The 27,981-nt window shown below is 44.6% G+C and overlaps 8 protein-coding genes across 13 annotated transcripts; 6 read left to right on the top strand and 2 right to left on the bottom strand.

Moving 5' to 3' along the window:
• The first annotated feature begins 11 nt into the window (after positions 1-11).
• LOC136197426 (focal adhesion kinase 1-like) lies at positions 12-5,407 on the top strand. 4 transcript variants are annotated; one of them, XM_065987182.1, is made up of 28 exons: positions 12-269; positions 366-541; positions 593-680; positions 734-813; positions 861-923; positions 977-1,031; positions 1,091-1,231; positions 1,287-1,361; positions 1,409-1,510; positions 1,562-1,673; positions 1,731-1,758; positions 1,817-1,989; positions 2,045-2,095; positions 2,145-2,233; positions 2,291-2,369; positions 2,426-2,526; positions 2,584-2,699; positions 2,754-2,944; positions 2,995-3,199; positions 3,253-3,323; positions 3,379-3,413; positions 3,578-3,937; positions 3,989-4,156; positions 4,215-4,400; positions 4,455-4,640; positions 4,704-4,841; positions 4,895-4,975; positions 5,040-5,407. In XM_065987182.1, exons 1-28 carry the CDS (start codon positions 174-176, stop codon positions 5,229-5,231), a joined length of 3,438 nt encoding a protein of 1,145 aa, XP_065843254.1. In that variant the 5' UTR covers positions 12-173; the 3' UTR covers positions 5,232-5,407. The 4 variants fall into 4 exon arrangements, with proteins under 4 accessions (XP_065843254.1, XP_065843255.1, XP_065843253.1 ...); XM_065987183.1 differs by lacking the exon at positions 4,455-4,640; XM_065987181.1 differs by having other exon boundaries at positions 4,215-4,640.
• Positions 5,408-9,431: 4,024 nt separating this feature from the next.
• LOC136197178 (phosphatidylinositol 3,4,5-trisphosphate-dependent Rac exchanger 2 protein-like) lies at positions 9,432-16,303 on the top strand. The gene is made up of 35 exons (XM_065986886.1): positions 9,432-9,618; positions 9,776-9,970; positions 10,023-10,130; positions 10,187-10,288; positions 10,350-10,663; positions 10,726-10,838; positions 10,899-11,048; positions 11,115-11,180; positions 11,232-11,328; positions 11,382-11,482; positions 11,538-11,641; positions 11,690-11,739; positions 11,784-11,859; positions 11,923-11,995; positions 12,053-12,225; positions 12,280-12,369; positions 12,431-12,579; positions 12,633-12,718; positions 12,776-12,825; positions 12,875-13,384; positions 13,438-13,587; positions 13,654-13,804; positions 13,868-13,956; positions 14,013-14,153; positions 14,205-14,360; positions 14,413-14,506; positions 14,552-14,686; positions 14,736-14,992; positions 15,047-15,149; positions 15,209-15,349; positions 15,404-15,518; positions 15,568-15,634; positions 15,683-15,955; positions 16,044-16,117; positions 16,170-16,303. Exons 1-35 carry the CDS (start codon positions 9,490-9,492, stop codon positions 16,201-16,203), a joined length of 4,716 nt encoding a protein of 1,571 aa, XP_065842958.1. The 5' UTR covers positions 9,432-9,489; the 3' UTR covers positions 16,204-16,303.
• Positions 16,304-17,329: 1,026 nt separating this feature from the next.
• On the top strand, positions 17,330-17,942 carry LOC136197189 (small ribosomal subunit protein eS21-like). The gene is made up of 4 exons (XM_065986902.1): positions 17,330-17,456; positions 17,527-17,590; positions 17,650-17,721; positions 17,780-17,942. Exons 1-4 carry the CDS (start codon positions 17,407-17,409, stop codon positions 17,861-17,863), a joined length of 270 nt encoding a protein of 89 aa, XP_065842974.1. The 5' UTR covers positions 17,330-17,406; the 3' UTR covers positions 17,864-17,942.
• A 34-nt stretch (positions 17,943-17,976) lies between these two features.
• LOC136197183 (transmembrane 9 superfamily member 4-like) lies at positions 17,977-21,657 on the bottom strand. 2 transcript variants are annotated; one of them, XM_065986894.1, is made up of 22 exons: positions 21,133-21,657; positions 20,938-21,076; positions 20,775-20,882; positions 20,580-20,726; positions 20,406-20,530; positions 20,252-20,357; positions 20,139-20,203; positions 20,040-20,084; positions 19,907-19,992; positions 19,816-19,856; positions 19,646-19,757; positions 19,520-19,590; positions 19,339-19,471; positions 19,204-19,285; positions 19,075-19,150; positions 18,934-19,017; positions 18,789-18,884; positions 18,659-18,738; positions 18,545-18,608; positions 18,365-18,484; positions 18,222-18,311; positions 17,977-18,171 (listed from the first exon to the last, which is right to left on the bottom strand). In XM_065986894.1, the coding sequence occupies exons 2-22, from the start codon at positions 20,971-20,973 to the stop codon at positions 18,022-18,024; spliced, it is 1,917 nt and encodes a 638-aa protein (XP_065842966.1). In that variant the 5' UTR covers positions 20,974-21,076; positions 21,133-21,657; the 3' UTR covers positions 17,977-18,021. The 2 variants fall into 2 exon arrangements, with proteins under 2 accessions (XP_065842966.1, XP_065842965.1); XM_065986893.1 differs by having other exon boundaries at positions 20,938-21,073.
• LOC136197184 (cytosolic carboxypeptidase-like protein 5) lies at positions 21,088-23,189 on the top strand. Of its 2 annotated transcripts, none has more exons than XM_065986896.1 (4): positions 21,088-22,351; positions 22,397-22,532; positions 22,592-22,791; positions 22,846-23,189. In XM_065986896.1, exons 1-4 carry the CDS (start codon positions 21,099-21,101, stop codon positions 23,093-23,095), a joined length of 1,839 nt encoding a protein of 612 aa, XP_065842968.1. In that variant the 5' UTR covers positions 21,088-21,098; the 3' UTR covers positions 23,096-23,189. The 2 variants fall into 2 exon arrangements, with proteins under 2 accessions (XP_065842968.1, XP_065842967.1); XM_065986895.1 differs by having other exon boundaries at positions 22,843-23,189.
• A 15-nt stretch (positions 23,190-23,204) lies between these two features.
• On the top strand, positions 23,205-25,734 carry LOC136197182 (uncharacterized). The gene is made up of 6 exons (XM_065986892.1): positions 23,205-24,115; positions 24,168-24,197; positions 24,251-24,372; positions 24,423-24,878; positions 24,938-25,054; positions 25,104-25,734. Exons 1-6 carry the CDS (start codon positions 23,233-23,235, stop codon positions 25,602-25,604), a joined length of 2,109 nt encoding a protein of 702 aa, XP_065842964.1. The 5' UTR covers positions 23,205-23,232; the 3' UTR covers positions 25,605-25,734.
• Positions 25,202-27,750, bottom strand: LOC136197187 (mannose-P-dolichol utilization defect 1 protein-like). Its single transcript, XM_065986899.1, has 9 exons — positions 26,704-27,750; positions 26,441-26,638; positions 26,305-26,387; positions 26,184-26,259; positions 26,072-26,138; positions 25,967-26,026; positions 25,850-25,910; positions 25,761-25,802; positions 25,202-25,716 (listed from the first exon to the last, which is right to left on the bottom strand). Exons 2-9 carry the CDS (start codon positions 26,575-26,577, stop codon positions 25,616-25,618), a joined length of 627 nt encoding a protein of 208 aa, XP_065842971.1. The 5' UTR covers positions 26,578-26,638; positions 26,704-27,750; the 3' UTR covers positions 25,202-25,615.
• On the top strand, positions 26,775-27,651 carry LOC136197188 (neurocalcin homolog). Its single transcript, XM_065986900.1, has one exon. It carries the CDS (start codon positions 26,924-26,926, stop codon positions 27,503-27,505), a length of 582 nt encoding a protein of 193 aa, XP_065842972.1. The 5' UTR covers positions 26,775-26,923; the 3' UTR covers positions 27,506-27,651.
• Positions 27,751-27,981: the final 231 nt, after the last annotated feature.

The raw sequence follows: 27,981 nt of genomic DNA, 5'->3' as shown, positions 1-27,981 counted from the left end.
TTCCCCCTCGTCCCGTTTTTGGCGTTTACGCGCCGTGTCGCGTCGCACGGACTCGTTTCAAGTGCGATCGCCATCGCCTCGATTGTCGTATCGATTGCCAAGCCTCCCGTTTCCCCGGTTTCGCGGTGACACGCGATTCTCTCAGTCGATTCGTTCGTCGATTTGTCGAAAGAATGGCTGCATCCGGCGGCGGGCGAACGCATCTTAAAATCTATCTCATCAATGGAAGCATTCGCTCGATCAAGTGCACGGATCGCGTAGAAATGCAGGTGAGGAAGGGGGGGCCCCCCTCTCTTTTTTTCTCTACTCTCCCCTCCTTGGCGACCGGAAGCGTTTTCGCCTTTTTCTCGCGCTTCGCGCGTTAGGACATCGTTCGATTGGTCGTGTCGCGCATCAATGCCGACGCGAATGTCGTCGCCAAGCATTTCGCTATTCAAATGATTCACGAAGAAAGCGGCGAAGCCTACTGGCTCGCTTTTAACCTCACTCTCGGTGACGTCAGACAGCGCTACGAATCTGCGCATCCTCAGGACGACTGGAAGTCAGTCAAAATGCCGGTCGCTCGACTCCCCCGCGATTTCTTTCGCTCTAGATACGTACTCAGGATTCGATTTCTTCCGCGATCCGTTCACGAACTCATACAGAAGGATCCGGCGACGTTTCAGTACTACTACGACCAGGTTTATTGCGCGCGAATGCGTCTTTCCATTTCTTTGAGACTAACGTGCGCTAGGTGAAACACGATTTCATGAATTCGAACGTCGACGTTGCCGACGCCGATCTCGCAATTCAACTCGGCTGTCTTGAAATGAGGTAAAAGTGCCAATTTTTAATTTTTCGTTATTTATCGGCGATTTTAGGCGATTTTTCAAACACATGCCTCAAGTAGCGCTGACGAAAAAATCAAATTTCGACTTTTTAGAGTAAGCCGATTTCAATATTTAGGAATTCAAATGCGAATTTATTAATTTCTCAGGAGAGAAGTGGGCTTCAATAAATTTATTCCACAATCAATATTAGAAGTAGCCAAAGTAAGGAAAATATAATATATACAATACTGATTTTATTTCCTGACGTAATTTTTCTCTAGAGTCGAAAATTGAAAAGCAGCATTTTGTCATTTTTCAAACAATTTGCTTCACTCGACGAAGACAGCTGCATGAATCGCTACTACGAACTCCTCTCCAAAAACCGACGAATCGACGTCGACAAATTCGACTGCGAAGTTGGAGTAAGAGATTTTTAAAAAATCAATAATATAAATTATTTTAATTGAATAATTCCAGACTGGGGTTCACATACCTGTGACGATTTTTGTTGGGAATCAGGGAATTAGCTACATAACGGACAGCAGTTCATCTGTAATAGAAAAATCCAATTAATAGGATAGTTGCTATGTATTTTTTAGGAGTCTCACGTTGTGAATTTTCATCAAATTCTCGAAATCAATATTCTTCCTTTGGATGCGAAAAGAACGGCTGTCTATCTTCACTGTGACGTCGATATGGAGGTGGGTACTGTAGCAATATAAGTTCAATTATTATTGATTTTTTTGGTTTAGCCTGTGATTATCACGTGCAAGTCGGCGAAAACGGCGTACGAAGTAGCGACGCTTATCGACGGATATTCGCGTCTCTATGCCAACAAGAAGAGTTCAATATTCAAACCTATTGGTAAGTTGAAGAGAAATTAAATTCTCTTAGGGCATCTCTCTTTCTGTTTCATATCAGACCCGGAAGCAATGCCACGACGAACAAGGTAAAGATAAAAAATAGAAATTAATTAATTAATTAATATAATGTTTTTTAATTAAAAGTCTTGCCTTTTCTTCAATAACTTCCACTGCTGTGAGCAGTGCTGCGAGCGGAGCCGGAAGCGGAAGCGCTGGTCACGTGAACGCTAGTCCGCCTCCGCTGCCTGTTACCGTTCGGCCGAAATTGCCACTCGTACCCGGCGGTCAACTTGCGCGTCAATCCTATTATTTAACTGGTAAGAAAAAAATGAATATATACGGGATACGTGTTTCATTCTTTTGTGTATGTAGAAGCAGGTGACTATGCTGAAGTTCTCTTCTCTGATGATCGGCCTGGGCAAGGTAGGTACATTGTAGCTAACTTTCTCTTCATCTTATTCCTTTTTCTTAGAATATCAATGGTCTGTTGAGAGGGAGCGCGTTGTTCTTGGCGAGAAAGTGGGCGAAGGTCAATTCGGTGACGTTCATCGCGGAACCATGGTAACCTTAGCGCTCCCGTATGTTAATTGGGCGGGAAAAATTCTCGCGCGTGCGCAGGATGGCCGAGAAGTGGCGGTGAAAACGTGCAAGGAGTCGGCGTCGTCGGAAGAAATGAGCAAGTTTCTTGAAGAAGCGAGTAAGTCTGCTTCATTTGCCACACAGGCAATGGAAAGAATTTTTTTCGTTTCATAGCAACCATGGAAAAATTCAGTCATCCTCATATAATTCAATTGGTTGGCGTGGTGACGGAGAAACCCGTATTTATAATTATGGAATTTGCGTATCTTGGCGAAGTAAAGAAAAACGATTGTTTTAATTAATGAATCAATTGAATTAATTTTTGATTTTAGTTGAGATCCTATTTGCTCAGCGAAGGAATGAAAATTATTCAACCGATGTTGATTAGTTATTGCTATCAAATCAGCTCGGCTCTATCCTATCTCGAGAGCAAGAAATTCGTTCACAGGTGGGGCCCCCTTTTGAGGAAACTCATTGGGGGATTATGAGGAGAAATCTTTAGAGACATTGCGGCGAGAAATATTCTCATATCAACCCCGGATACAGTCAAATTGGCCGATTTTGGGCTCTCACGTTGGGTTGAGGAAAATCATTATTATAAGGCTTCAAAGGGGAAGTTGCCAATTAAGTGGATGGCACCGGAATCCATTAATTTTCGTCGATTTTCGTCAGCTAGTGACGTGTGGATGTTTGGTAAGAACTCAAATCTTTTTTTGGAATTTTTTAATTTTTTTAATTTTTAGGTGTTTGTGCTTGGGAGATTATGTCGCGCGGTACGAAGCCTTTTTTTGGCGTCAAGAACAATGACGTCATTGGGAAGATTGAAGACGGGGAGCGGTTGCCATTGCCAACCGATTGCCCGGCGACTTTGTATCGATTGATGAACGATTGCTGGTCCTACGAAGCGTCAAATCGGCCCTCCTTTGCTGACGTCAAAAGGAGGATAGGGTAAGGAAATTCAAAGATTAGTGGAATTATTAATTTTTTTTCCTACCGTATAGTGCTCTATTGGATGATTCTAAGAAGCAGAATAGTGGCAGTGAGAAGAGGCACGATTCTCGAAGACTAGCAAGTGAGTAGAAATCACTACATTTGATTTCTTGATATAAGACTGTCTCTTATTGTAGGAGAACCGTCCGGCGGCGCACTCAAACCCGTTAAAGTAAAAATCCCTTTCACATAATAAGCGACGCAACGTAACGTACCTTCCAAATACGGTCAATGAGGGTGACGTCACAAAGGCAAACGACCAATCAAGAATTACGTTACGTTGTGGTCGCTTATGTGAAAGAATTTCTCTCATAATCGTATTTCCCGTCTGCGCAGCCGCCGCGTTCCGGGCCTTCCAGCCGCGCAACGATCGCTCGCACCGCCTTCAGTCCCCCAACGTCGCTCGACGACAATTTGAACAACGACGATAGTCCGCGCCAACGCCAACGATCCTTCACATTGGGATCTCTAAATCCGATGATTCGAACGCGTTCGGACGGCGTCGCTCTCACGATGGGCGGCGATCCGAACGCACATCGAAAATTGTCGAGTCCCGACGTGCCGAGACGTAATCGCAGCGGCGGCGGGGGCGGGGGCGGAAGCGGGAATCACGCCGCTCACTACGACGTTCCCAGTCAACTTCTCGCCGAAATGGGATCGAGGCCACTTCGTCGACCCGTTTCTATGTCCGATACGGTTCGTTTTTGAGAAATTGATTTTTTATTTTTATATTTTTTCATTTTCTAGGGTCTTTTTCAAGAGGGCGTGGCTGTTTCTGCTGGTGCCGTTCATGGAAGCGTTTCGTCCGAGTCCATACGAAGTCGCGCTTCGAATAGTTCGCTTTTTTCTACGGAATCGGCCGACGGCGACGGTCTAACGAACGAAGAACGTCGTCAGAGAAAACGCGAAATGATGGTACAAGAAGAAAGATCCATGAAAGAATTATTTATACGGGATATCTGTTTTTTTTCAGTACGTTCAGCAGCTGAAAGAAAAGGAGGAGCGCGAAGCGGCGTTGCGCGTGCAACAGGAGCAATCGAACGAGGACAGCAAGTGGCTTCTCTCGCAGAATCGACTCTCAAGTTACCCCATATCGTCTCAACTCGCCGCACAGCAAGCTGAAGAAGCGCTAGCCAGCCGTCGAGCCGCCGGCGATGAGGTAAGCACGCATTTCATACGTGCACTTTTACGCACACTTACGCACACACGAAAGATCGAAGAGTCGGCGGCGGCGATTCCCTCGTGGCTCAATCGATCGTCGAATTCGCCTTCGCCGACGAATGAGAGTCCCCTTCCCGAACGACGTACCAGCGGCATAAGCGGTCTCCTTAGCAACGCCATTAGGGCGACCGAAGACGCCGAAAAAATTCTCGAACGTTCCGAATCGCCACCGAAAACCGTGAGCGAGGGAACGAATGAACGAGAGGAAATTCGACGTCACTCTTTTCCCCCCTTTCCTTAGTCCGGATCGTCGAGTCCTCCTGAGGGCTCCGATATCGATTCTATCGTCGGCTTATCGACCGATGTGATACGATCTGTCGTTAGTCTAAGCGCCGATATACAATCGGCGACGTTTTCGACCTTTTTGCAGCACGCAAAAGTAATCCGAATCCATTTCATTCATTACCCTAGCACCAATCCGGGTGACTTTAGACGATTGGCAATCACGTGAGAAATCTTCTCGAAGTCGTGCACCAGCATTTGCTAACGATTCCTAATGAGAAACACCAAGAGGTCGCATACCATTCATTATTTCCCGCGCTCTTTTGTTATAGTCCCGGATTATGCTGTCCCGTAGATTCAACTCGCACATAGCGTAGTCGTTTCGGATATGACGAATCTCGTCGACGCAATCAAATCGGCGGTGAGTAATAGTCACACGACGGCGGCCGTCGAGTACGGGAAAGCCGTGCTGAGACCTGCTCATTCCCTCGCACAAGACACGAAGACGCTTTTATCGGCGGTCCAACGAGCGTCGGAACTTGCGTAGAAAAATCGAGGGTTTTTTTCCGCCTAGTGTAAATTCGGCGCGAGATTTCTAATAATGATAGCGTTAGTTTTCTTGTTGATTTGTTATGGACACACCCACTACTGAGTTTGAGAGTTCAGTTGAATAATTAACTAAGTGAAATATAAGTTGATCACTGAACGATTGATAGTAAGGATTTTATTAGAAATCAAAAGCAACGCCGCTACACTCGTTTTTAAATTTTTTAGTATACCGAAGCCGCGCTAGGAAAATGACTACATCCGATATACTGAACCACTGCCACGACGGTTTCTTTTAGCTGTCGATAACCGCCGATGGGCTCTAAGCTAAACACGCGCTAATATTGAAGCAATTTTAATTAATTGTTATTGCCTATATAGTACCAGCGTTTGAATAGGGATTCGCATCTTTCTCTTGTAAGATACCCTTGCAGACGACCGTCGTTTGTGCACGTTGGATAAGTACACGTTAACCGAAGCACTGACGAAAGACACCCGTTTTTAGTCAGTCCCATGTCGGCTATTTTGCTAAGCTGTACGACGAATACTTGAATCTTTGTTTCCAAGTTCACCGCCAGCCATTCGGGCATAGTCGATCCGTAAGGATTTGTTCCACACATGGGCACGTTTGGGGCTCTGCATTTTGTTAGGGAATAGCTTACGTTGCTACTTATCTCCGGCCACAGTCTTCGAATTCTGCAAAAGTTACCAAGAGGAAGGATACGTTCAAAGCACTTGAACCATCGTCTGCAGTCCTAATTAATTAAATATAATATAGTCGACGCTTTAATTAATTAATTCTCTACCCTTTCAAACGTTTTTCCGTCCGCTTTTGTATACGTTACCCTGGTGTTATCGTTGTTGCAAATCGGTTGAGCGTGAGCGAGGCATATATTGCTGACAACAAAGTCCTTGCACTCTTTTGATAGAAATGGAGCTGTTCCTATAGTCCTGTTCATTAGTTCCATTTCATGATCTATCCTAGCCGACAGGAACGCTGAGAATTGCGGAACTCGCGTTTTGTTGCCGACAATGCCTGCGCACTTTTTCACCGGAAAAACTACGCACTTGTCTCTTGGCCCCAGGTCATAGGCAGCGCCGTCTAAGTAAGGTTCATACTTCTCCTGAGGAAATTTCAAGTTGGCAGCCTGCGGCAGGGAATAGATCGCCGCAAGCGCAATGAGACCGTAGAGCAAAGACATTTGAATGATAGTGCGTATACGCGACCCCCGCGGCGGTATTTATTATAATTCACTATCAGAGTCAAGTTTCTATTGTAGTTTCCCTGCTGAAACTGTCAACTGATTTTCGTGTGTGAGTAATCAGAGAAATTCCAAGTAGCACCATTTAACATTTAAGGTAAAATTACCGTATACGTAAGCACGCGTGCGCGCTTTCGAAGTCGCAAGCAGGCGAAAAATCGCGGAGAAAAAGCGTCGCCTGCGCGCGTGCATGCGTCATTCGCGAGCAAAGACGGAGATCAGACTTATAGCCGTGCCTTTATTAGAAATCGAAAACGACGCCGCGCTACATTCGTTTGCATGTTTTAGTATACCAAAGCCGCGCTCGGAAACGCACTACATGCCACGTACTGAAACAGTGCAGAAAGTGATTCCAATAGTCTTTTGTTAGCTGATGGTTTGCCTTCGATAAATTTAAAGCTAAACACGCTAATATTGAAGTAACTTTAATTGTTATTTCGATATTATGTACCCGATTTTGATTGCGGATTCGCATCTTTCTCTTGTAAGATACCCTTGCAGACGACCGTCGTTTGTGCACGTTGGATAAGTACACGCCATTCGAGTCACTGACGAAACGAACTCTTTTATCGATCTCAAGTTGGCTAGTAGGCGAGACGCTACGGCGAGTATTTGAAGCCTTTTCTCCAAGCTCGTCGCTATCCATTCGGGCGTAGTGGATCCGTATGGATTCGTTCCACACATGGGCAAGTTTGGGGCTCTGCATTTTGTTAGGGAATAGCTTACGTTAGTACTGAAAACTGGCCACAGTCTTTGATATCCGCATAATATGTTACCCACACTAGGAAAATAAGGTGCGAGGCACTTGCTCATTTGAACGCAGTCCTAATTAAACATATAATGGTACTCTGAATAATTTAATTCTCTACCCTTTCAAATGTTTTTTCGACTGCTTCAGCTTGTGTAAACGTTACCCTTGTGTTATCGTCGTTGCAAATCGGTTGAGCGTTAGTGAGGCACGTTGTAGTGACGAAAATATCTTTGCACTCTTTTGTAAGGAAAAGCGGAGCGTTCATTGTAGTCCTATCCAACCATTGCAACATGCGATCCGTCACAGGTGCCACTGAGAGCGCTACGACCTGTGGAACTCGCGTTTTGTTGTCGACACCGGCAATGCCCGCACACCTTTTCACTGGATAAACGACGCACTTATCTATTGGCCCCAAATCATAGATGTCGTCTAGATAAGGTTTGTACTGCTGAGGGGTCCTTCCACTGACAGCCCACCACAGGGAATTGGTTACCGCAAGCGCAATCAAACAGTAGAGCAAAGACAAAGACATTTGTTAGGAGAGTTAACTACGTGCAAGTGCCGCGCGTATGATATTTATAGTAGGGGTCGGTGTCAAGATTCTGTTATAATTTCCCTGCTGAAAACTGTCAATGGGGGATTTTCGTAGGTAATTGGAGAAAGTATCGCACTAATTAGAGGGGTTTCTAAGCAGCAATTCCATTTAATTAACTGTTGCACGACTACCGCGATATTTATAGCGTCGCTATCGCGCGGTCGGTGTCAAGCTTTTGTTGTAATTTCCCTGCTGAAAGTCAAACTGCCAATGGGCGTGTTGGTAATTGGAGAAAGTAATCAGGTAACTCGTTAAGGTGCTAATGTCGTTCTTAATTTCGTATAATTAATTTAATTTCCTGTCTGCCACTCGCCGCTCACTCAGTGTCGAGATGCATGCATACTGACTCAGTTTCTTAGAATACGCTGAAGTCACACTATCTCAGGCAGTTATAGTACCAAACTTGAAGTCGGTCACGCTCGGATAAAAACTACACACGTTGTACTGAATCATTGCTACTAGGGCTTCTTTTAGTACTCCTAGACGGTCGGTGGAATGTTTCATACTAAACACACATATTGATTACATGTAGTTCGATATATAATTTAAACTGTACCATTGTTTGACTACGGATTCGCATCTTTCTCTTGTAAGATACCCTTGCAGGCGACCGTCGTTCGTGCACGTTGGATACGTACACATTAACCGATACATTGACGAAAGACCCTCTTTAGTCAATTCCATATTGGGTACTGTGCGAATCCCTATGGCGTATACTTGAAACTTTCTCTCCAAGAGCATCGCCAGCCAGTCGGGCATAGTCGATCCGTAAGGATTCGTTCCACACAAGGGCACGTTTGGGGTTCTGCATTTTGTTAGGGAATAGCTGACATCGCTGCTGATGTTTGGCCACTTTCTTGCAAACCCACAAAGACCGTTACCAAAAGGAAAGTAAGATTCAAAGCACTTGGCTAGTCGTTTGCAATCCTAATAAATATAATATAATCGACGCTCTAATTAATTTAATTCTCTACCCTTTCAAACGTTTTTCCGTCCCCTTGTGTAAACGTTACCATAGTATTATTGCTGTTGCAAAGTGGCTGAGCGCTTATTTGGCACGCTAAAGTGAGGAAAAAGTTGGCGCACTCTTTTGATAGATATCGAGTGGCCAACTGTGAAACCAACTTGCCGTGTACTTGCAGGAGATTGCCTGCCATGGGTGCCATGAACGCCGAGAATTGTGGAACTCGAGTTTTGTTGCTGAGAACGCCTGCGCACATTTTTACCGGATAAACTACGCACTTGTTTCTTGGCCCCATGTCATAGACAGCGCCGTCTAGGTAAGGTTCATGCTTCTGCTGATGTGCCAGTCCATTGACAGTCTGCGGCAGGTAATAGGTCGCAGCGAACGTAATAAAACAGTAGAGCAAAGACATTTGATAACTGTTTGCAGGTGCGCATGACTACCTTGATATTTATAGCTTCGCTATCAGTAATCAAGTTTCTGTTGAAACTGCCAATGAGTTTTCGTGTGTTGGTGATCGGAGAAAGTATCACACCAAATTAAAGTGGTTAAGAAGCAATTCCATATAAGGTATAATGACTGGTGACGTAGTATATATTACGGTTGCGTAAACGTCAGAGCACGCGTGCGCTCTTCGAGAGTTTCGATCGCTTTCTCGCGACGCGCCGGGGGGAGAGCCGGAGCAAAATGGCACACGAACGCGAGTCGGAAGCGCGCGAAGTGGTGGAGAAAAAGCGTCGTCTGCGCGTGTGCGTCATTCGCGAGCTCGTGCAGACGGAAATCGACTATTGCCGAACGCTCGACCTCCTCGACAAGGTGAGAAACAAGTCGAGACAACGGACCGAAAGCCCAGCAGTGCAAACGAACGCGCGCGCACCGTTCGTAGAGAACGTCGGACGGTGGGCGTGGCAGTTTGGGCTTCGCTTTCAAAAGAACTGCTACACTAATAATTGGACTTCCGTCTTTTGCCCAGGAATTTCTTCCGCGTATGCGAGAACAGGTGCGACACGATCCCCAACGCTTCACGCCCGAAGTCGTCGACACGCTCTTTTGCAACGTCGACGAAATCGCCGCCGCCCATCGCGCTCTACTCGCCGATTTACGTCGATGCACGCGCGACGGCGATCCCAAATGGACCGACGAAATAGGCCAGGTCTTTCTCGACTACGTAAGCGCGCGTTTTTCCCTCGCGATTCGCGCGATAAAGCGCGCGCTAATAGAAAGATCGTCTAAAACCGCTCTATTCCAAATACGGTCGCAATAACATGGAAGCGCAGAAGCTTCTCTACGATCTGTCGCGCCATCAACAGTGCCGCGCCTTTTTTCAGGCGAGATTTCGTACTATTATACGGGCATGTATGAAATGTGACTACTTTTTTTGTAGGCGTGTCTTCTCATGGGCACGGATAAGGATGTCGTGGAAGAACTTCCGGGCTATTTTCTCCATCCAGTTCAACGCATCTGCAAGTATCCGCTTTTGCTGAAGGTACGTTTCCCTTTAGGGCCCCCCCCCCCCCCCCTCTGTTTGACTTTCTTTTTTTGTCTAGGAATTGGTGAAAAATACGAGCGCCGCCCAACCGGACTTCCATCCGTCGCGTCACGCCGTCGACGCGATGAAAGACATCTGCTCGGAAGTGAACGAGACGAAACGACGTTTAGAGAAATTGGAATTCATCGACGAATGGCAATCGTCGATCGAAGGCTGGGAAGGCGCCAACGTCGTCTATACGTCCAATGAAATGCTCAAGAGTGGAATGCTCACCAAAATATCATCCGGGAATACGCAGGAGCGCGCGTTTTTTCTGTTCGACAATTTATTGGTTTATTGTAAGAAGCAATATTCGTCTGGAATGTCCACGCGGTGAGACGGGCGTTTATTGTGTGTGAGGGGGCGGGGTTTTAGCGCGCGTTAATTGAATTTAGGAAGAGGAACAAGAGGTCCGTTTCTTCGGAATCGGAGGCGGCGGCTAAATATCAATTCAAGGGACGATTGCCTTTGAATGAAATCGAAATAGAGAATGTGGAGGATGGCACGTGTGAGTGGATTAAGATTATTAGTATTTAATTATTTATTTTGTGTGTGTGTGTGTATATAGCGGATTACCATAGTAATGGAAAGTCGGTGACGAATGGCTGGAAAGTTTTGAATAACGCCAAGCGAAAATGGTTCGTCTGCATCGCTAAATCGGCGGAGGAAAAGAAGGAGTGGATGGAAGTGATCAAACGAGAAATAGAGAAAGGAAAACGTAAGAACCACAACGAAATAAATAAATAAATAAATAAATAAATAAATTAAATAATCTTTTTATTAGACTTGAAGCTTCTCGACGACCCGGAAACGAATCAGAAAGCAACATGGAGTCTAATCCACGACCGAGGTATAATAACAATAATAATTATTTAATTTAATAAGGATTATTTCTTCTCAGCGTTGAAATTACATTCGCGCATGAGCAGCGGCGAGAAACCGTTGATCAAGGATCGAAAGCACTTACTCAAAACGCATCCCAAAGCATTCGTCGGAAGGTATAGCGAAAACTAATAATTATGTATTTATGACGTCATATTTTTTAATTAAGTGAGTTTGTCAAATGGGCAATGGAACAACAGGAGGCGTCTTCCGCCGAAGAAGCCGTCGCTTTAGGACAGGCTCTTTTAGACAACGGCTTCATTCATCACAGTCAGATTTTAATTTAATTGTCATTTTGTCATTGAAATCAACTCGCGTTCTATAGTCAATGATCGATACAATTTTAAGAATAGCAGTCAGTGGTATCGTTTTCGTTTTGACGACGGCACGTTTAAGACGAAACACGAAAGCCAAGATCTGCTAGCAAAAGTATAAGCAAAAATTATGTTAATTAATGAAATATTTATTTGTTTATAGGGGACAAGAGTCTACGTTCGTTTACACGGGCAATTTCCTTCGCCTCTCAAGTAAACGAAATAATTAATCTCATTTATTTATTAATTTTTTTCAGGGAACACATGCATCATTTGAAGTCGATTCCGTTTTCGATTACCGGAAGTAAACTTGTCGATTGGATGGTGGAAAACGTGAGCAAATAAAGTCTCCTTGCTTTTCACACTTGCAACATTGTTGCTTTCTCTTCTCTTTAGGGAGACGCGTGTAAAAAGGAAGAGGCTTTGTCTCTTGGTCAATATCTCATAGGAAAAGGTTTTCTTCACCACGGTAAATACTCTTAATTAATACATTATTTATTTATTTATTTATTTATTCTGTTCTTAGTTTCGGATAAACATCAGTTTAAAGACGATCAGCTTCTGTTTCGCTTTTTCGCCGACGAAGAAAAGAAGGAATCCGGATCAATAACGCCGACGTCGAAAGCAAAAATATCCATAAACGTATCCGTGCGCCCTGATTTCCACGTCATCGATTCGTACACGTCAAAAACGATAGTGGTAAAAACGAAAATTAAAAGAAAATAATTAATTAATTAATTTTTTCGCGTGTAGCTTCCTTGCACGGAAGAAGGCAACGATTTTGCCGTCGAAGAAACGGAGCCAATCACCGTCAGCGCCGTTGTATCGAGCAGCCCAGCCCAGGTTAATTAATATATATATATAATTATTTATTTTTATTTCTTTATTTATTTTCTTTTAATAGTTGGCTGGTCTCAAAGTGGGTGACGTCATCCAAGCTGTCAATGGCGACAAAGTCGCTTATTCGTCTCTGGATGACGTCTTGACTTTGCTGAGGGAAGCCGGTCAGCATAAAGAGCCTCTCCAGCTCGTTATCTTAGCAGAACGATCCCAGTACATCACTTTGATACATACAATAAAAGATCTAATGAATTTTTTTCCCCTAGTACTTGCGACATTGTTCCAGATAGTCAGGGACTTGGCTTCGAAGTGCGCGGACATAATCCCGTTTTCGTTTCATCAGTGACGAGTGGTAAATCCAAAAAAAATAAAGAAAACAATACTAATTTATTCGATTAAAATTAACCAGGGGGCCCAGCAGCCGATGTCGGCCTAATGCCAGGCTATTGCATCATGCAGGTAAAAAAATCAATAAAAATTAAACAAATATTAATAATATATATATAAGATAAATGGCAAAGACGTTTCTAAAGCGTCTCACAACACCGTCGTATCTCTCATTCGCAACGATCCCCATCGATCCAATTCCCGGCCATCATCCGTCAATCTAGACGACGATGACGTCACGATGACGTCAAAAGGCGACGTCGACGCAGAATCGCCGCCGCCGTCGAAAAATCGTCGAAGCGGATTCACCCTCGACGACGATCTCTATGACGACAGCGATCTCGTTCGCGCGACTCTGAGAAAATCGGTCGGTCGAAAACGCGCTCAATCGCTTGGACGCAAAAAAACCGATTCGTTCACTACAACCGATTTTTCTGACGTCACGAATTTGATGCGCGCGGCTTCGCTGTCGAGCGCCGGCGAGAAATTGAAACCGTGTCTTTCGTTGACGGTCGGAATTGGAGCGTTGGAGGAAAACGTTCAATATGAATACGTTTCGACGGAAGAATCGAGAATCTACGTGTTCGAATCGTTAATGGAGAGTCGCTATTGCTTCAAAGTTCCCTCGGAAGTAATACGTGACGTCGCAAAATAAATAATTAAGTATAATATATTTTGTTGAAGTTGTATAAAATTTACGCGGCTGAAGCCGAGCGTTCGATGATTTATTATGAGAATGAGCTTGATAGCGTGGCGGAAAACGTGGAAGAATTCGGCGCTCGTCGCGACGAGCGCGTCGCTCGATTGAAGGAGCAACGGCAAAGTTACGAGCAAGTATGGAGGGGGAAGAGAAAAAAAGCCAATGACTTTGGTGTGGATAAATAGTTTTTATTTTATTAGTTGGCTTTGAAATTGTCGCAGCACTTCTGGCCGACTTTTAAGAGCAGTCAGGATCGTAAGAAGCAAACGGTGGCGCCGTGTCCGACCAATTGTCATTTACAAGTCATGGAAGTCGATATTATTGGCAACGTCGACGAGGAAATTCCGCGAGGTGAATAATAGTTTGGATATAATTATTAATCGTGAATTTTATTTATTTATTTTTTTGACGTAGGTTCGAGTTGCGAAAAAGTCGTCTATTGCTACACGACTTGCGGCGCTCCGGCGGCGCATTATTACGATTTTACGGACGGGGGATTGAAGGTGAGGTCGCGCGCGCTACCGTCTCCATGGCACGTCTTTTTCTTTTGATCGAATAGAAGTTATACGGAAGCGGTCAGCAACATCTCGTCTCGGACTTGAAACAATTGCTACACGAAGTTGATTCGCGACTCAAGGTCTTGGAATCGGACCAGGATTTGATTCGATTAATCGGTCACGTGTCTGACACCACAAAATCAGTAGAAATATAATAGTAATGATACTTAGATTATTATTTCAAGTTTTTTTAGGATGTAGTCGATGGGGAAGTGTTGCGCGCTAGTTTGGAAAAAGCGGACGACGAAGATTTACCGGAAGCGTTTCGACGTCGCACCCTGTCACGTGTGAAGTCGATGAAAAGAAAAGGAACGACGACTTCGGTTGCCGTGGCGAGCTTTCTTACCAAAGTGAGTGCAATATCCGGGGATTTGATATTGTTATCACGTGACTGCATCCCAGGCGGAAAAACTCACGGGAATGCTTCGATCGGAGAAAGTGGCGAAGGCTCTCAAAGGCACGGCTATGATTCTTCCTTTGGAGCAATCAATCGAAAGTAACCCCTAATAATAATTATTATTTAATCAAGTTTGCACCCCAGAAATTTTCGATTCACTCGAAACGGATTTCAACGAATTGCGAAATAAGATTCAAGAGGCTCGCGACGCGAGCGATAGCGAGTCGATCGCCGCCAACGTCACAGCAATGCTCGACATGTTCCGCAAGCATCTTCCGGGTACATAAGAACCCCCACGTGACACTGTTTTTACGTCGTTTTTTTAAAGAAACGAAATTGCGCTTGAATCTAACGGTGATGATGGAAGAGGACGTGAATCTACTCGAACGACGCGATTGCGTATTTGCGCAAGCTCTCACCGCTCTCGTCACGGGATTCGTTCATCAATTGGCGCTCGCCCTGCGCGGCGTTTTTAATCCGGCCGTCGAATACGGCGCCGGGGCGAAAGCGAGCGCCGAATGGCTTAGCCAAGTCGAAAGTCTCGGCTTAGCTGTCATATTCGAATCTCTTCTCAATCCAAGCAAGGTGAAAAAATCACGTGCTCATAATTAATTAATTATTTATTATTTTTTGTTTTAGGAGGATGAAATGGGTGCGCTTGAGGATATGGCTGTTGGAGTCGAAGACTTGCGTCGCGTTTCGTTTCAATTGACCACTCTTCCGCCCGGTCAAGTCGCCGGAGGCAAGTTGATATAAAAAATCAAAATCAATAATTGGAAATTTTTTTGAATACGTTTGTAGATAGTTTTCCGGTTGCCTTGAAGGGAAATCGGCAATCGTTGACGGTGATTTTATCGATCGACGACAATTTGTTTCAAGCGTTGCCACACAAGTTGCAAACGGGTGCAACAATCAGCGTTCACCCCGTCCTCATTAGCCACAGTAAGAAAAACAAATCATTATTAGAAAAATCATTAGTTTAGGATTTTTTCATAGCGTTTCGAGATTTATCCGGGGAGGGAAGCAGTCGCATTGATCAAGCGCGTTCCTTTCAATTGGCAATCAACGTGGAGGCAGTTAGTGGTTTGAAACAATACTATAGAAAACTAAGGTAGAGAAAAATAAACGAATACATTTATATATATTGGGGGTGGGTTTAGATCGCATCAGCTCGAAAAAACGAAAAGTACGTCGAGCCAAGCAGTCAAAGTAGCCGTTCTAGACAAAGTAAGAACACACAAATAATTAAATATTTAATTAAAATCGAGACTTTAGGTTCTCCGTCCTCTCAACGCCATGGAGGAATTGGTTCGCATCTTGGAACGCTCGAATTCGCTCCAGCAAGAACGCAAGACGGACAACGCGGGATTTTTGAGTCTGTGCAGCGAGCTGACGTCACGCATGGGTGCCGTCAAAGTGACGTCATGCTATAAGGGTCTCGAAGAGACGGCAATGTCCGTGACGCTCGATCAGGCGCTCTTGCTCACGCGATGTCACGGATTGCCTCCCAAGTCGTTTCGCACCGCTCTCAATGTTTTGCGATCGCAGGTGAGGTGGGGAGGGGGAGGGGCTCCTTTATTAATTAATTATTAATTTAATCTTACATGCATTCACGTCTCGTTTTTTATTAATTAAGGGAGTTCGCATTGCCAATCAGAAAAAGAATGTAGATAGAAATACGTATTCACTTAAAACTGAAAATTGCTCTAGGTACGTACCTAATTTTTCGCGCGCGTCCTCACTGAAATGTTTTTTTTCTAAGGTTATACGTTCCGCCGTCGTCTACGCTAAATTGACTCTTTTTTTCTCTCTCTTTTCTACGTTTTTTTTGTTATTTTTCAACGAGTCGATGCAAAACGTTGAGCATGCGCAGTTTACGCACGTGGGCTCGTTCGTTTGCTTTCTTTCTTTCTTTCTCGCTGTTCTTCTGCAGAAACCACGCTCTTGTTCGTTCAGAGCGGTCGTACGTTTGCTGCTATCAACGGCGGGGATTTCGCAGCCAGCGGTAAGCTCGAGAATACGCTTTCTCCTTCGTACGATCGATCCTTCCGTTCCACAGGAATCGCGCGATCCTTTGCGAAGGACTTCGCTCCCTGCGCGAACGTCGACAGCTCCACGTGGTCCGTCTCCGTTCAAGTTCAAGTTTGATCGCCTGTTGCTTCATCTAAGGAGATTCTAAAAGGAGATCAAGTGTTTTGGATGAGACAGTATATGAGTCTGGTATGCATGCACATTGAGTCAACGATTTCGTGAAGAATTGAAGCCAGGGTATTTTCTTATTGATTTCCCCTTTGTCAATTGTTTTGTCGTGTAGTTGTTCCCCCAATCCGACGAGGCAGACGCAGCCATCCCTCTGTGGCCAAGAGCGATAAATAGGCCCTACCTCTGCAGAGGCTATAGAGTTGCCTCCCCGCGTAAGGCTGAGCACTGGCGGGTAAATCAGTGACGCCCCTTGGAATTGCACCTGCGAGTGGACTGACATCCCAGCTGCCACTCGCAGTCCAAGGCTCGGAGCCAGGAGGTTAAACGGGCTCATCCTCCGCGGGGGAGTCTGGAGTGACCCCACGAGTCCGTTGACTCATAAGCAGGTGCCCATCTGGCCTTACCCCATTGGGGGCGAGGGGGTGGATGGAGGAGAGGGGAAACTATGCTTAAATTTTCTTTAACATCCGGGACTTTTATTAAATAAAATTTGACATGACTTCTCCTACTTTTCGTGCGGCCCTATCTAGTGTTCGCGCGCCTAGCTACACTGGAATCACACGTGATCTAATATGCGCCTAGTGCTATGCATACAAAAAAGTCTGGGCTATGTGTTCTACATCTTCTTCTGCTTCTTCTTAATTAAACGAGACGACTTCTGCCAGCAAAAGTCCATGAACTATATAGTACACGAGTGCAAGTCATTCCGGGACTCCCGTATCCAGTACCTGCCGGGACTTTCGTGCTTGTTCTTCGTCTTTTCTTCGCCGTATTCGCCTCTTCTCTATCATCAAGCCATGCAGAACGAAGCGGGAGACTTTGTCGATTCGTACCTTCCTCGTAGATGGTGAGTTCTTAGACGGCTCCTAGCCACGTGCTATTCCGCCTCCCTTTCGTCCGTCTCCTTTCGCTTCTAGCTCGGCGACGAACCGTATCATTGCCGCTAAAGATCACGCAGCCATCCAAATCAACATAGCCGAGGTGAGGCCCCGCGATGGGACATCGGAACCCTACGCGCATCGATTCGTTTCTTTCGTTAGGTCGACGAGAAAACGGGCCGTTCGACGGGAGAATTCAGCACGTACGCCGTATGCGGATTCGTTCGAGCCATGGTATACGAGAAAAGAGAGAAAAGACTGCGTATCTATTATACGGGACTCGCTTTTTTAGGGCGAAGCCGACGAAGCGCTTGCCCGACTGTGCGAACGAGACGGCGTGATAGGAAAGGGCTTCTTTCCCCAGACGTCGAGCTAGAAAAGAAAAAAAAACGAAGCGAACTCGATAGCTCTCTTTTTCACATCCTCGTGACAAATAAATAAATATTCGAAAAATACCTGTTTTGACGCGGGGCGTGGCACTTTTCCGAATGTGACTAATTGCAGTTTTATTTTTTCCTGCTTATCTACGTGCTCTCAGTCTATCTTTACGGCACCGTAAATCTGACGGATAAAGTAGTAGGTGGCAAAGAATCCGATGGTTCCGGTGAGAAGCCAAAACGTAGCAACCATGAGACTGGAGTAGGTAAAGTAGAGGAGAGCCGGCACGAATTCGGTGATTTCCAGCTGAAATGAATTTTCAATAATAAATACTGATTATGCATTAATTTTCTCACTTTCGAATAGAAATAGTAGATGGAGTAGAGGAAGACGTAAATAGAGCAGCCGCCTGATAAAAAGAAGGATCTCCACCACCAGTGATAATCCTGTTAGGGAGTATATGTATAAAGGGGTTTTGTTATTGATTATTGGCTCTTACCTCTCCGCACAACTGGAAATAGATGAGAACTATAGTTATTTCCGAGCAACAGATCAGGAGAATGATGAAGACGAGAAAGAGAATTCCGAAGAGATAGTAGAACTGATTTTCCCAAATAGCCTTAGAAAGAAAAAAATATTAATTAATTAATTAATTAATAATATACGTTGGCTTCATTACGGAGAAAATAAAGAAGAGTTCAATGAAGACGGCACCAAAGGGAAGAATACCAGAAACAAGAACACTAGCACAGAAATTTCTAATTAAAAATTAATTAATAAATATTTGTCTTACCCCAACATTGGGTTGAGATACCAAATTTGCTCCGGGACTTGACGCGGAATCTGATTGGTTCGAACTGGATGATCATACGCCTGAAAAATCAAAAAATCAAAATTTTTCTAATTTTGATACTGCTACATACCTGCTTTCGAAATCCAAAATAGAAGCCACCCATGACAAAGGGAAGACAAATTCCAAAGAAAATGCACAAGAGCGCGATCATCGTCGTTATGGGAACCTCAAAAATCAATAATAAAATAATCGAAATCTAATTAAATTTTTCTCACAGCTCCAGACGATTTTTTCCCCCAAATAAAAAAGTTCATAAAGAAGGAAAGACCGAGCACCAAGCTGGGATAGAGCGAACCAGTCTAAAAGATAAATATATTTCAAATAAAGGGGACCCTCCCTCCTCCTTATCAACATACAAGCCAAGCAGCCTTTTTCCACTTGATACCCTTCATCGTTTTATACAGGCGTCCAGCATAGAACCCAGAGAAGATTCTAGAAATAAGGTACCTATATATTTATTTATATTTTTTCTATATATTATCTACCCCATAAATGCGTATAGAACGATGCTGGCTGACATGAGAGCGCCTCGACTGGCTGGAGAGAGCATACCAAACATAGCAAGAACTGAGAAGAAAAAATTAAGAAAACCCTATTGGTTCTAATAATTTTCGCCTGACCTAATACGACTAGAGTCATGGAAAGGATTTGAACTCCTGAGCCAATGAAGCTTGTGAAAATGATGGGATATTGGGGAGGGCGGAATACGTCTCCGTGAACCAATTTCCAGCCCGTTTCTTCAATTGCTTCCTCCTGGAAAATATAAATAAATCAATAGCTAACATTGGGGGATAATCTTACGGCATCTTCGTCGCGATTGTATTGCGCTATGTCTCGTCTTAGCGTGCGCACCATTATCATGGCAACGATGCCTAATTAAATGAAAACTCTAGCAAGATTCCCGGATATTTTTATTAGTAATATAACCTGATAAGAAAAGAACGATGACGAGCGAATTGACGATGGAGAACCAGTGAATTTGAACGTCTCCCATTTCTAAGAAGATGTCCCAGCGAGAAGCCCATTTGATTTCACTGGGCTAAAAAGAAAGGAAATATTTCCATGTAGAAACTAACTAGCAACACTTCCCCCCTTACCAGCCACTTTACAGAATACGTAAAATAGATATCATTAGCACCTAAAAATAAATTAAATATTTCAATTATTTAATTTTTTGCTTTGACTTGCTTTCTCTGAGAATTTCTTTGGGTTTTGCTTCTTCCGGTTTTGGCACGGTGCACTTGGAGTCGGACTCAATTTTATCATAGTGCACACTAAAAAATATATGAAATTAATTAATTAATTAAACTTATTTTCTAACCTTCTAGCTGAAACTTCGAATCCAACAATTCTATATGCTTCGGTTCTGGCAGAGAAATATCAATGAGCCATGACGACGGTTTCTAAGGCAACAACTCACTCTGTCCCCTTATCACCAAATTGATGATAATACACTATAAAATCCAAGTGATTGTTGAGATAAGCCTTGAAAGATAATAAGCTATAATAAGAAAAATAATTAATAAATATTACCTTCTTATCATTGAAGAGTCCCAAAGAGAAGCCATCGTCATATTGGAATTTCGTAGGATCGTCTATAGAAGGAATTCGCGTTGCAGCCGGCAAATTATCAAGAAGCCTAATAAAAACCTCATAATTAATATATCAAATCATATCTATATCTTACATGTGTAGCATATATTGACGTTGGATACGATCGTAGAACAATTTCGACTGTTTTTCGTCGATTTTTATTGGTTGCCCGTCTTTGGAGCAGACGGCTTGACACGTGACGTCTTGCAGGACACTAACCTAGAGTGGGAAAATACCACGTGACATATTTGTATTTTTTTCTCTATGCCTTGAAGGCCGTGTTGACGATTCGATCGCCGCGCAACACTTCGCCGAGGTTTTCTGCCTTGTATTGAATGCCTTTCGTCGATTTGCAGAAGGGAAGCGAGTAATATTCGAAAGGAAGTTGAGATCGAATGCTCGTCATCTTCACCGCCTATTTATCGACGTCGAATTGAGTTTGAGGACGTTTTGAGGTCGTTACCTTGACTTCGAGATCGTCTCCTGGCCGATATTCTTGCGGCGTTACTCCGGGCAAGTAAAACGACCTCGTTTCGACGAATAGGGAGCATAGAGCGGCGAAGACGAGTTTCTATAGCAAATATCGCGTCAATTCAAGCGTAAGCGAGGCGATAGGTTGAGCCTACGAGACGAACGGAACGGCGTGGTGAGGAAATTCCCATGATTCGTTGTCAGCTTAGCGCGCGATACAGTCGTCCAAGACGTCATCGATAGTTCGTCATCGACTTGACGTCAGCGCAAAATTCCTTATAGCGTACTTTACTACTAGGCGACGAGAAAAACAAACATGGCAGCCGGAAAGATTGAGGCGACACTGGGACCTTTCGCGTTCACGTCCAAGTTCGACTCGGGCAACCTCGCTCGAGTGGAAGCGCTCTTCGACGTGCAAAACGTGCACGAAGCGACGAACGAGTTCGAATTCAACGTGTGGACGTCGCCCGATTGCGCAGGAACGCCGCACGCCAACGGCAACCGTACCTGGTTCTACTTCGGCGTCACGGGCTCAAAACTCGCCCACAAAACGATTCGAATCAACGTCATGAACATGAATCGGCAAACGAAGCTCTACGCTCAAGGCCACGCCCCCATGACGCGAACCGTTTTTCTCGGCGGCGGCGGCAAAACGAAATGGGAGCGCGTACGCGATCGGCCAGCGTGCGAAATGCTCGAAGGTGGTCACATGCGCATGTCGTTCGAACACGCGTTCGTCGACGATCGACGCGCGACGACTTATTTCGCTTTTTCTTACCCGTTTTCGTACGACGACCTTCGGACGCGTCTCGATCGAATCGAAGCGCGCTACCGAGCCGACGAAACGATTTACTTTCATCGCGAGCTGCTCGCAACGACGATCGACGGACTTCGAGTCGATTTACTGACCGTGACGTCACGTCGCGGTCTTTCCGGTGACGTCGAGGATCGCTTAGATACGCCGCTATTCCCGGATGTCGATACGCCTCGCGCTTACCGCGTTCCTCGCGATAGAAAAGTGTTTTTCCTTAGCGCGCGCGTTCATCCCGGCGAAACTCCGTCGAGCTTCGTTTTCAACGGCTTCTTAGACTTTCTCCTGCGACGCGACGATCCGCGCGCATGCGCATTGAGAAATCATTTCGTATTTAAATTGATACCAATGCTAAATCCGGACGGAGTCGAACGCGGTCACTATAGAACGGACCAACGGGGAATTAATTTAAATCGAGTGTACCTTGATCCGGATCCAGAATTACATCCGGGAATTTATGCCGCTAGGAGCGTCGTACTCTATCACGCGGCTCAAGGCCATTTGGAGTTCTATGTCGACTTGCATGGGCATGCGGCAAAGAAAGGGTGTTTCATATATGGAAATCATTTTGAGAGCTACGAGACACAAATTGAGAATATTTTATTTCCTAAGTTGATATCAATCAATTCAGCTCACTTTGACTTTTCCGCATGTATTTTCTCGTTGAAGAATATGTACGCAAAAGATAAACGAGACGGACTGTCCAAAGAGGGTAGCGGCAGAGTGGCAATTCACAAACTAACGGGAATCACACATAGGTGGATAAATACATAAATAAATAAATTTATAATTAATATGTTTAGTTACACTTTGGAATGTAATTACAATACTGGGCGTCAAGTGAATTCTCTTACGTCTGCTGTGGGAGATAGAGGAGTGGTCACGCCCCCTCCTCTAGCAGGGTTTCCACCAAGATATACTATGCAAAATTTTGAAGAGGTAGCACTATTAATATATCTGGATTTATTTATTTATTTATTTATTTATTTATTTATTAGGTGGGTCGGGGTGTTGCTGTGGCCGCTCTCGATTATTTTGGTATTAATCCGTGCTCGCGAGTGCCAACTACGGAATATAAGACTCTTCCTAATATACGGGAATGGGTTCGCGATTATATTCGGGGTTGCAGAGCGAGAGCCGAGGCGGTGGCAGTAAAAACGGACGCGACACGGAAAACAAAACCAAAAATACCTACCATGTACATATACTCCATATTATTAATTATTTTTGATACCTTGTTTTTTTGTAGCAGTGGTGGATTTTGTGTGCCAAAGGCAGCTAGCACTTCTACAAGGCCTATTCTCGGTCGACCAGCATTGCTAGTGAGACGGAAGAAGGTGTCGAGTGGTACTTTGGGTATTCCTAAAGTGCGTTCTGGTGAGGAGGCTACTAAGGCGGCTACAGCTGCTTCTGCTGCAGTGAAGGCTGCCGTACCTGTTAAATTGTTTCCTTTACCGACGAGTGGGAAAGATCCGTTTTCTCCAACTTTGCATCTAAAGTAAAGAATGCGGGGCTTAGGTAGGATTTTTTATAAAATTGTATGGATAAGGAGTAATAATAATAAAAATTCGGCTACTTACTGGGCGTTCCTCTTAATCCGGGTTTTCAACGAGTCCCTCCTCTGCAAGGAAACGGTAAAATGGGCGACAAGCAACTGCAACAGGGCGAAACGGTCCATCAAAAGCGCCTGCGAGACTTTTTTCCTTATGTTCCCCTACTCGACGTCGATCATCTTGTTATCCGTTTGAGGAGCTGTCGGATAAAAGACGAAGAAGCGGAAGAGATCCTATCCGAGAAGACAACTTCGAAAAAAGGAAGAGCACTTCTAGAGCTATTGATTAGAAAGGCGGAGTTCGAAGGAAGCGTCGTCAACGAACTCGCCAAGGAACTGTTTGAGAACAAACAGAGCCATCTTGCCCACGTATTGCGACCCGGTATCTATGACGATGATGGAGGGCTATTTGAAGCTGAAACTTTGATAAAAAATTGGAAGAAGTTGGCTGCTGAGTTGCCCACTAAACCTATCGTCAAATGGCTTTTTGAAGCCGACGTCCTTACTATGTCTGATAGAGAGATGATTTCGTCGCATGAAACGACGGAAAAAAGGAATGACCACTTGCTGCAAATTCTTTGCAAAAAGCCGAAAATTGCCTTGATGCATCTCAAGGCAGCTCTACGCCATGAAAAACATAAACTGTTTTTCCTTTTCTGCGGTGACAAAGAAAAGAAGCTATTTGAAGAAGAAGAAAAGCGTCTGCGAGACTTTTTTTCTTATGCTCACCTACTCGACGTTGATCACCTCCTTATCCGTTTGAGGAGACAATGGATCAATGACAAAGAAGCTGACGAGATCCAATCCAAGAGCACAACTCAGGCAAAAGGAAGAGCACTTTTAGACCTATTGATTGAAAAGGCGACGACTGAAGGAAGCCCCGTCGTTGAGGACCTTGCCAAGGCACTGTACGAGAATAAGCAGAGCCATCTTGCCCACAAATTGCAGCCTGATCTCTATGATGATCAAGGTAAGGGCGCGGTTTGAGTTTTTCGTGACTTACTTTAAAAATTTATACGTAGCTTCGTCTCACAAAGGATTTCAGTACAACGGTATAGAGTGACAACACAAATAGATACACCTATGCATTTTTTCCTGCCTTTAGTCATGTGGATTGTTCCCACTGTTGAAGACGGCAAGGAAGCGAAGAAGATGATCAAACGCTATCATCCCTTTCTCATAGAAGACCTAGACCTTGCTAAAAAATTCAAAAAAGCCAACGTTCAAGTAAGGTAAACCTCTCCTCCTATCACGATACCTTAAAGTCTTCTATCCAGGTCTTTCAAATTGATGAGAGCGCTGATCACCCCAAGACGTGCATTGTCCTCGTTTTTCAAAAGCAACCAGGACGCGATGACGCGTTCACTCGTGCCATGGAAGCCTGTGAAAACATCGATTCGCTGTCTGAGCTTAGCATGCTTTTAATGACGGGTACGTGCTCTTGTTTGAAAGAAACGTCTGGCGTTCTCATTGGCGACGTCATTGTGGGAGAAAGCGGCTTTGCGACGGAAGACGGAGCCGTGGTTCATCTAGATCGCGTCAAAAACAAAACCGAAATCGTTAAAGCGCCCGAAAATCATTTTGAGACATTCCAAGCGCGGCGTGCTGATATTAGAGACGATTGGGGGGAGTCTTATGGAAAATCGAAACTTGAAAAACCGCTGCCGCTTGATTACAAAGTTGACGTTTATAGTCGCGTTATTTATGAAGCTAACAAAGACGATGCTGAAGATGTGAGTTGGGGTGGTGAATAATAATAATAATAATAATAATAATTAATACTTAACTTTAGTCTGAGTGGCTTGCTGATTTCCAATATGACGTCAAGCAGGAACTAAAGAAAAACCGCAATCGAGTTAAGGAATTTAGCGGTGTCGAATACGACAGAGAATTGGTCAAAGCGTTAGTAGTAAGATTAAAATTTTTATATAATTAAGAGGATATAGCTTTTATTTCAGAAAGAGGGCATGTGGAGATTGGACAACAAAGATTCAAGAACCAGAACCGGGTTCAAATTGAGCTCTAAAATCGAAGAATACGTCAAAGAGGAATCAGCAATAGATCCTGACTTTCCCGTTAATTCTAGTCGCAACCCTGAATGCCATACATCTCCCATCTATACAGCAATCTCTTTACCTGGTAGCGACGTCGCCGAAAAGAGATTCGAAGAGGCTCAAAGGATAATAAATAGATGCATTGCTATGGATCGCGAGGCAGCTCACTTCTATTCGGAAGCTAAACGCACGATGAATGATAGGATTCCGGCGTTTGTTGCTAAGGGCGTGGCCAGCTATGCCGACCACGAGTATTTTTCTGATAAGCCTTCAAAGGAATATGCGAGTTCCACGTCGGCGCTGTTCATGCTGAGCGTGATACGCATTTTTTGCGAGGCTAAGAAAGCCGACTATGATCAAGAACAGAAGGAGAAACCTTCGTCCCAGAAAGAGACTCAAGTATAGAGACTATTCATTCAAAACGTTCTCTTTTTTTGTCGTGGCCATTTTTTGTAGTATTGAATTTGTGCGAGTACGAGTCCATTTTGTAGCAGCGAAAGTCCATAATTGAAAGCCACTAGACACAGTAAGTCATCAACCGGATTAAATAATTTTTCTTACAGATCATTGACTTCACTTCAAAGAGAGATGTGCAGAATCGAACTAGGACAGAATATAGTGTCATAGATTGATTAATTTTAATAGTTCACCTAAGCATCCATATGCCAGTAAACCCCACGTTGTTGCACTGAGATTTCCAGACTCACCCTCCTATAAAATCCCTCTCTATATTGATTTTTTATCTAAGGGTTCTCTCTCTATCTTGCTTTGAATATTTTAAATGATTGAGTCATCTTTCCAACTGCTGATATAGGAGTGACTGCAAACTATGAAAGATGAGGTATCGGTTTGTTTACGTGAGGAGAATTTACCACTAGAGCGTCGAGAACAAAGGCGGGAAATATGTTCGATAAAAGAGCACTCATCAATACTCCATATCTATTAGTAGTTAATTAATAAGTAATATTTTTGATTTTTAATTACAGTCCTGCCGCTGGGATGAGGGTGCTTAGGCTTCTTTGTCCTTGTATGGAACAGGTTAGCCAGAATAAAATAATCTCTATAGTGATTTTAGATAGAGTTTCTTATGGGAAATGTCTCGTGCCTTGAATGAGTAAAAGAGTCGCTTCGATGTAATTTTTGATGGGAAAGTCATTGACGTATCCGTAGACAGTTCCAATCGAGTAGCTTTCGCGTAAAAAAAGAAGAGGATAAGCGAGTTTTTTCATTGTTCATCGTACCAGTATATCATTGCGATGCCCGTGTACGTGCTCAGGCCTTTTGCGCTTCCTCCGCGCACGACGGAGAGGATTTGAGGCAGTTTGAGCCCGACGCATAGAAGAACGACGCTCCAATTGGCCACGAAACTCAAAAGCATCTTCGAATCGACGCGCGTTAGGACCGATTACGTCACTAATTGCCGTGCATCCGCTCTTCGTCTAGAGAGAGGAGCAAAAAATAGCAGTAGAGTCGCGAACGGTTTTACGTCTAATGTAGGTATTACTTGAGCTTCCGTAAATAGATGCGTGACAATCTGGAGGGGTGGTGCGAATACGACTGCAACTCGGAGCCGAGTGCGCGTGCGCACGAAACACTGACGAAAAATCCATAATTCCGCTGCCAGGTAGCGGAGGTCAAGGGAAGTGCCACCGTTCACTTGACAATTCATAACCAGATCGCCACCAACGTGCACCAGAAGACATCGAAACGCGCCGAGAAATCGAATGGGAAAGCAAAACAGCAAACTTCGACCCGAAGTGCTCGCGGATCTGCGCGAACACACGGAATTCAACGAACACGAGCTCCAAGAGTGGTACAAGGGCTTCCTAAAGGACTGCCCGTCGGGCGTGCTCACCGTCGACGAATTCAAGCGAATCTACGGTAACTTTTTCCCGTACGGCGACGCATCGCGATTCGCCGAACACGTCTTTCGCACGTTCGACGCCAACGGCGACGGCACGATCGACTTTCGCGAGTTCATATGCGCTCTATCGGTCACGTCGCGCGGCACGCTCGAATCGAAACTCAAATGGGCGTTCAGCATGTACGATTTGGACGGTAACGGCTTCATATCGCGTTCGGAGATGCTCGAGATAGTGCGCGCTATCTACAAAATGGTCGGCACCGTCATGAAGATGCCCGAAGACGAGAGCACGCCGGAGAAACGGGTCGATAAGATATTTAGGCAGATGGATAAGAACGCCGATGGGAAATTGTCGACGGCTGAATTCATAGAGGGTGCCAAGAGCGATCCTTCCATCGTCAAACTCTTGCAATGCGATCCGAGTGCAGGGGGCGGACAGTGATGATATTTCGTCGATGATTTCGACATTTTTTTCTCGTTTTTTTTCTCGTGTCTGTCTTGTGTCTAGTGGGCGTGTCGTTTCTTTGTTTTTTTTTTGGAGTCTCTAGTTTTAACTTTGTGAGAGTCTTCGATTCGTCGCGTCCTCGATTTTTCGTCCAGAAAAGGCGCGAAAGACAATTTTCCACACCTCAACGCACAAAAAAAACACACCTGTCTTCCGAGTGGGAGGGAAAACGAAAAAAAAACTCCCTACATCATTCACATGAAATTAGAGCAATATTCGTGGCAGGGACAGGGGCAGCGAAGCATAGCGCCGCCCCCGTTTCCGACAGCCCCTTCTCTCTGCTCAACGCGATCCGCTTCTTCGAGCATGTCCATGAGATCGTGTATGTAGCCGATCGCCGCTTCGATGATCGTCATCTTGGGCATTCGCGCGTCCTCCGGAACGAAGGGCAGAGCGCGTTGGAGATGCTCGAA

The sequence above is a fragment of the Oscarella lobularis genome, chromosome 17 (genome assembly GCF_947507565.1).
Source record: "Oscarella lobularis chromosome 17, ooOscLobu1.1, whole genome shotgun sequence".
Lineage (NCBI taxonomy): Eukaryota > Metazoa > Porifera > Homoscleromorpha > Homosclerophorida > Oscarellidae > Oscarella > Oscarella lobularis.
The sequence above is the reverse complement of the archived record's forward strand: the minus strand, read 5'-3'. Positions and strand labels throughout refer to the sequence as shown.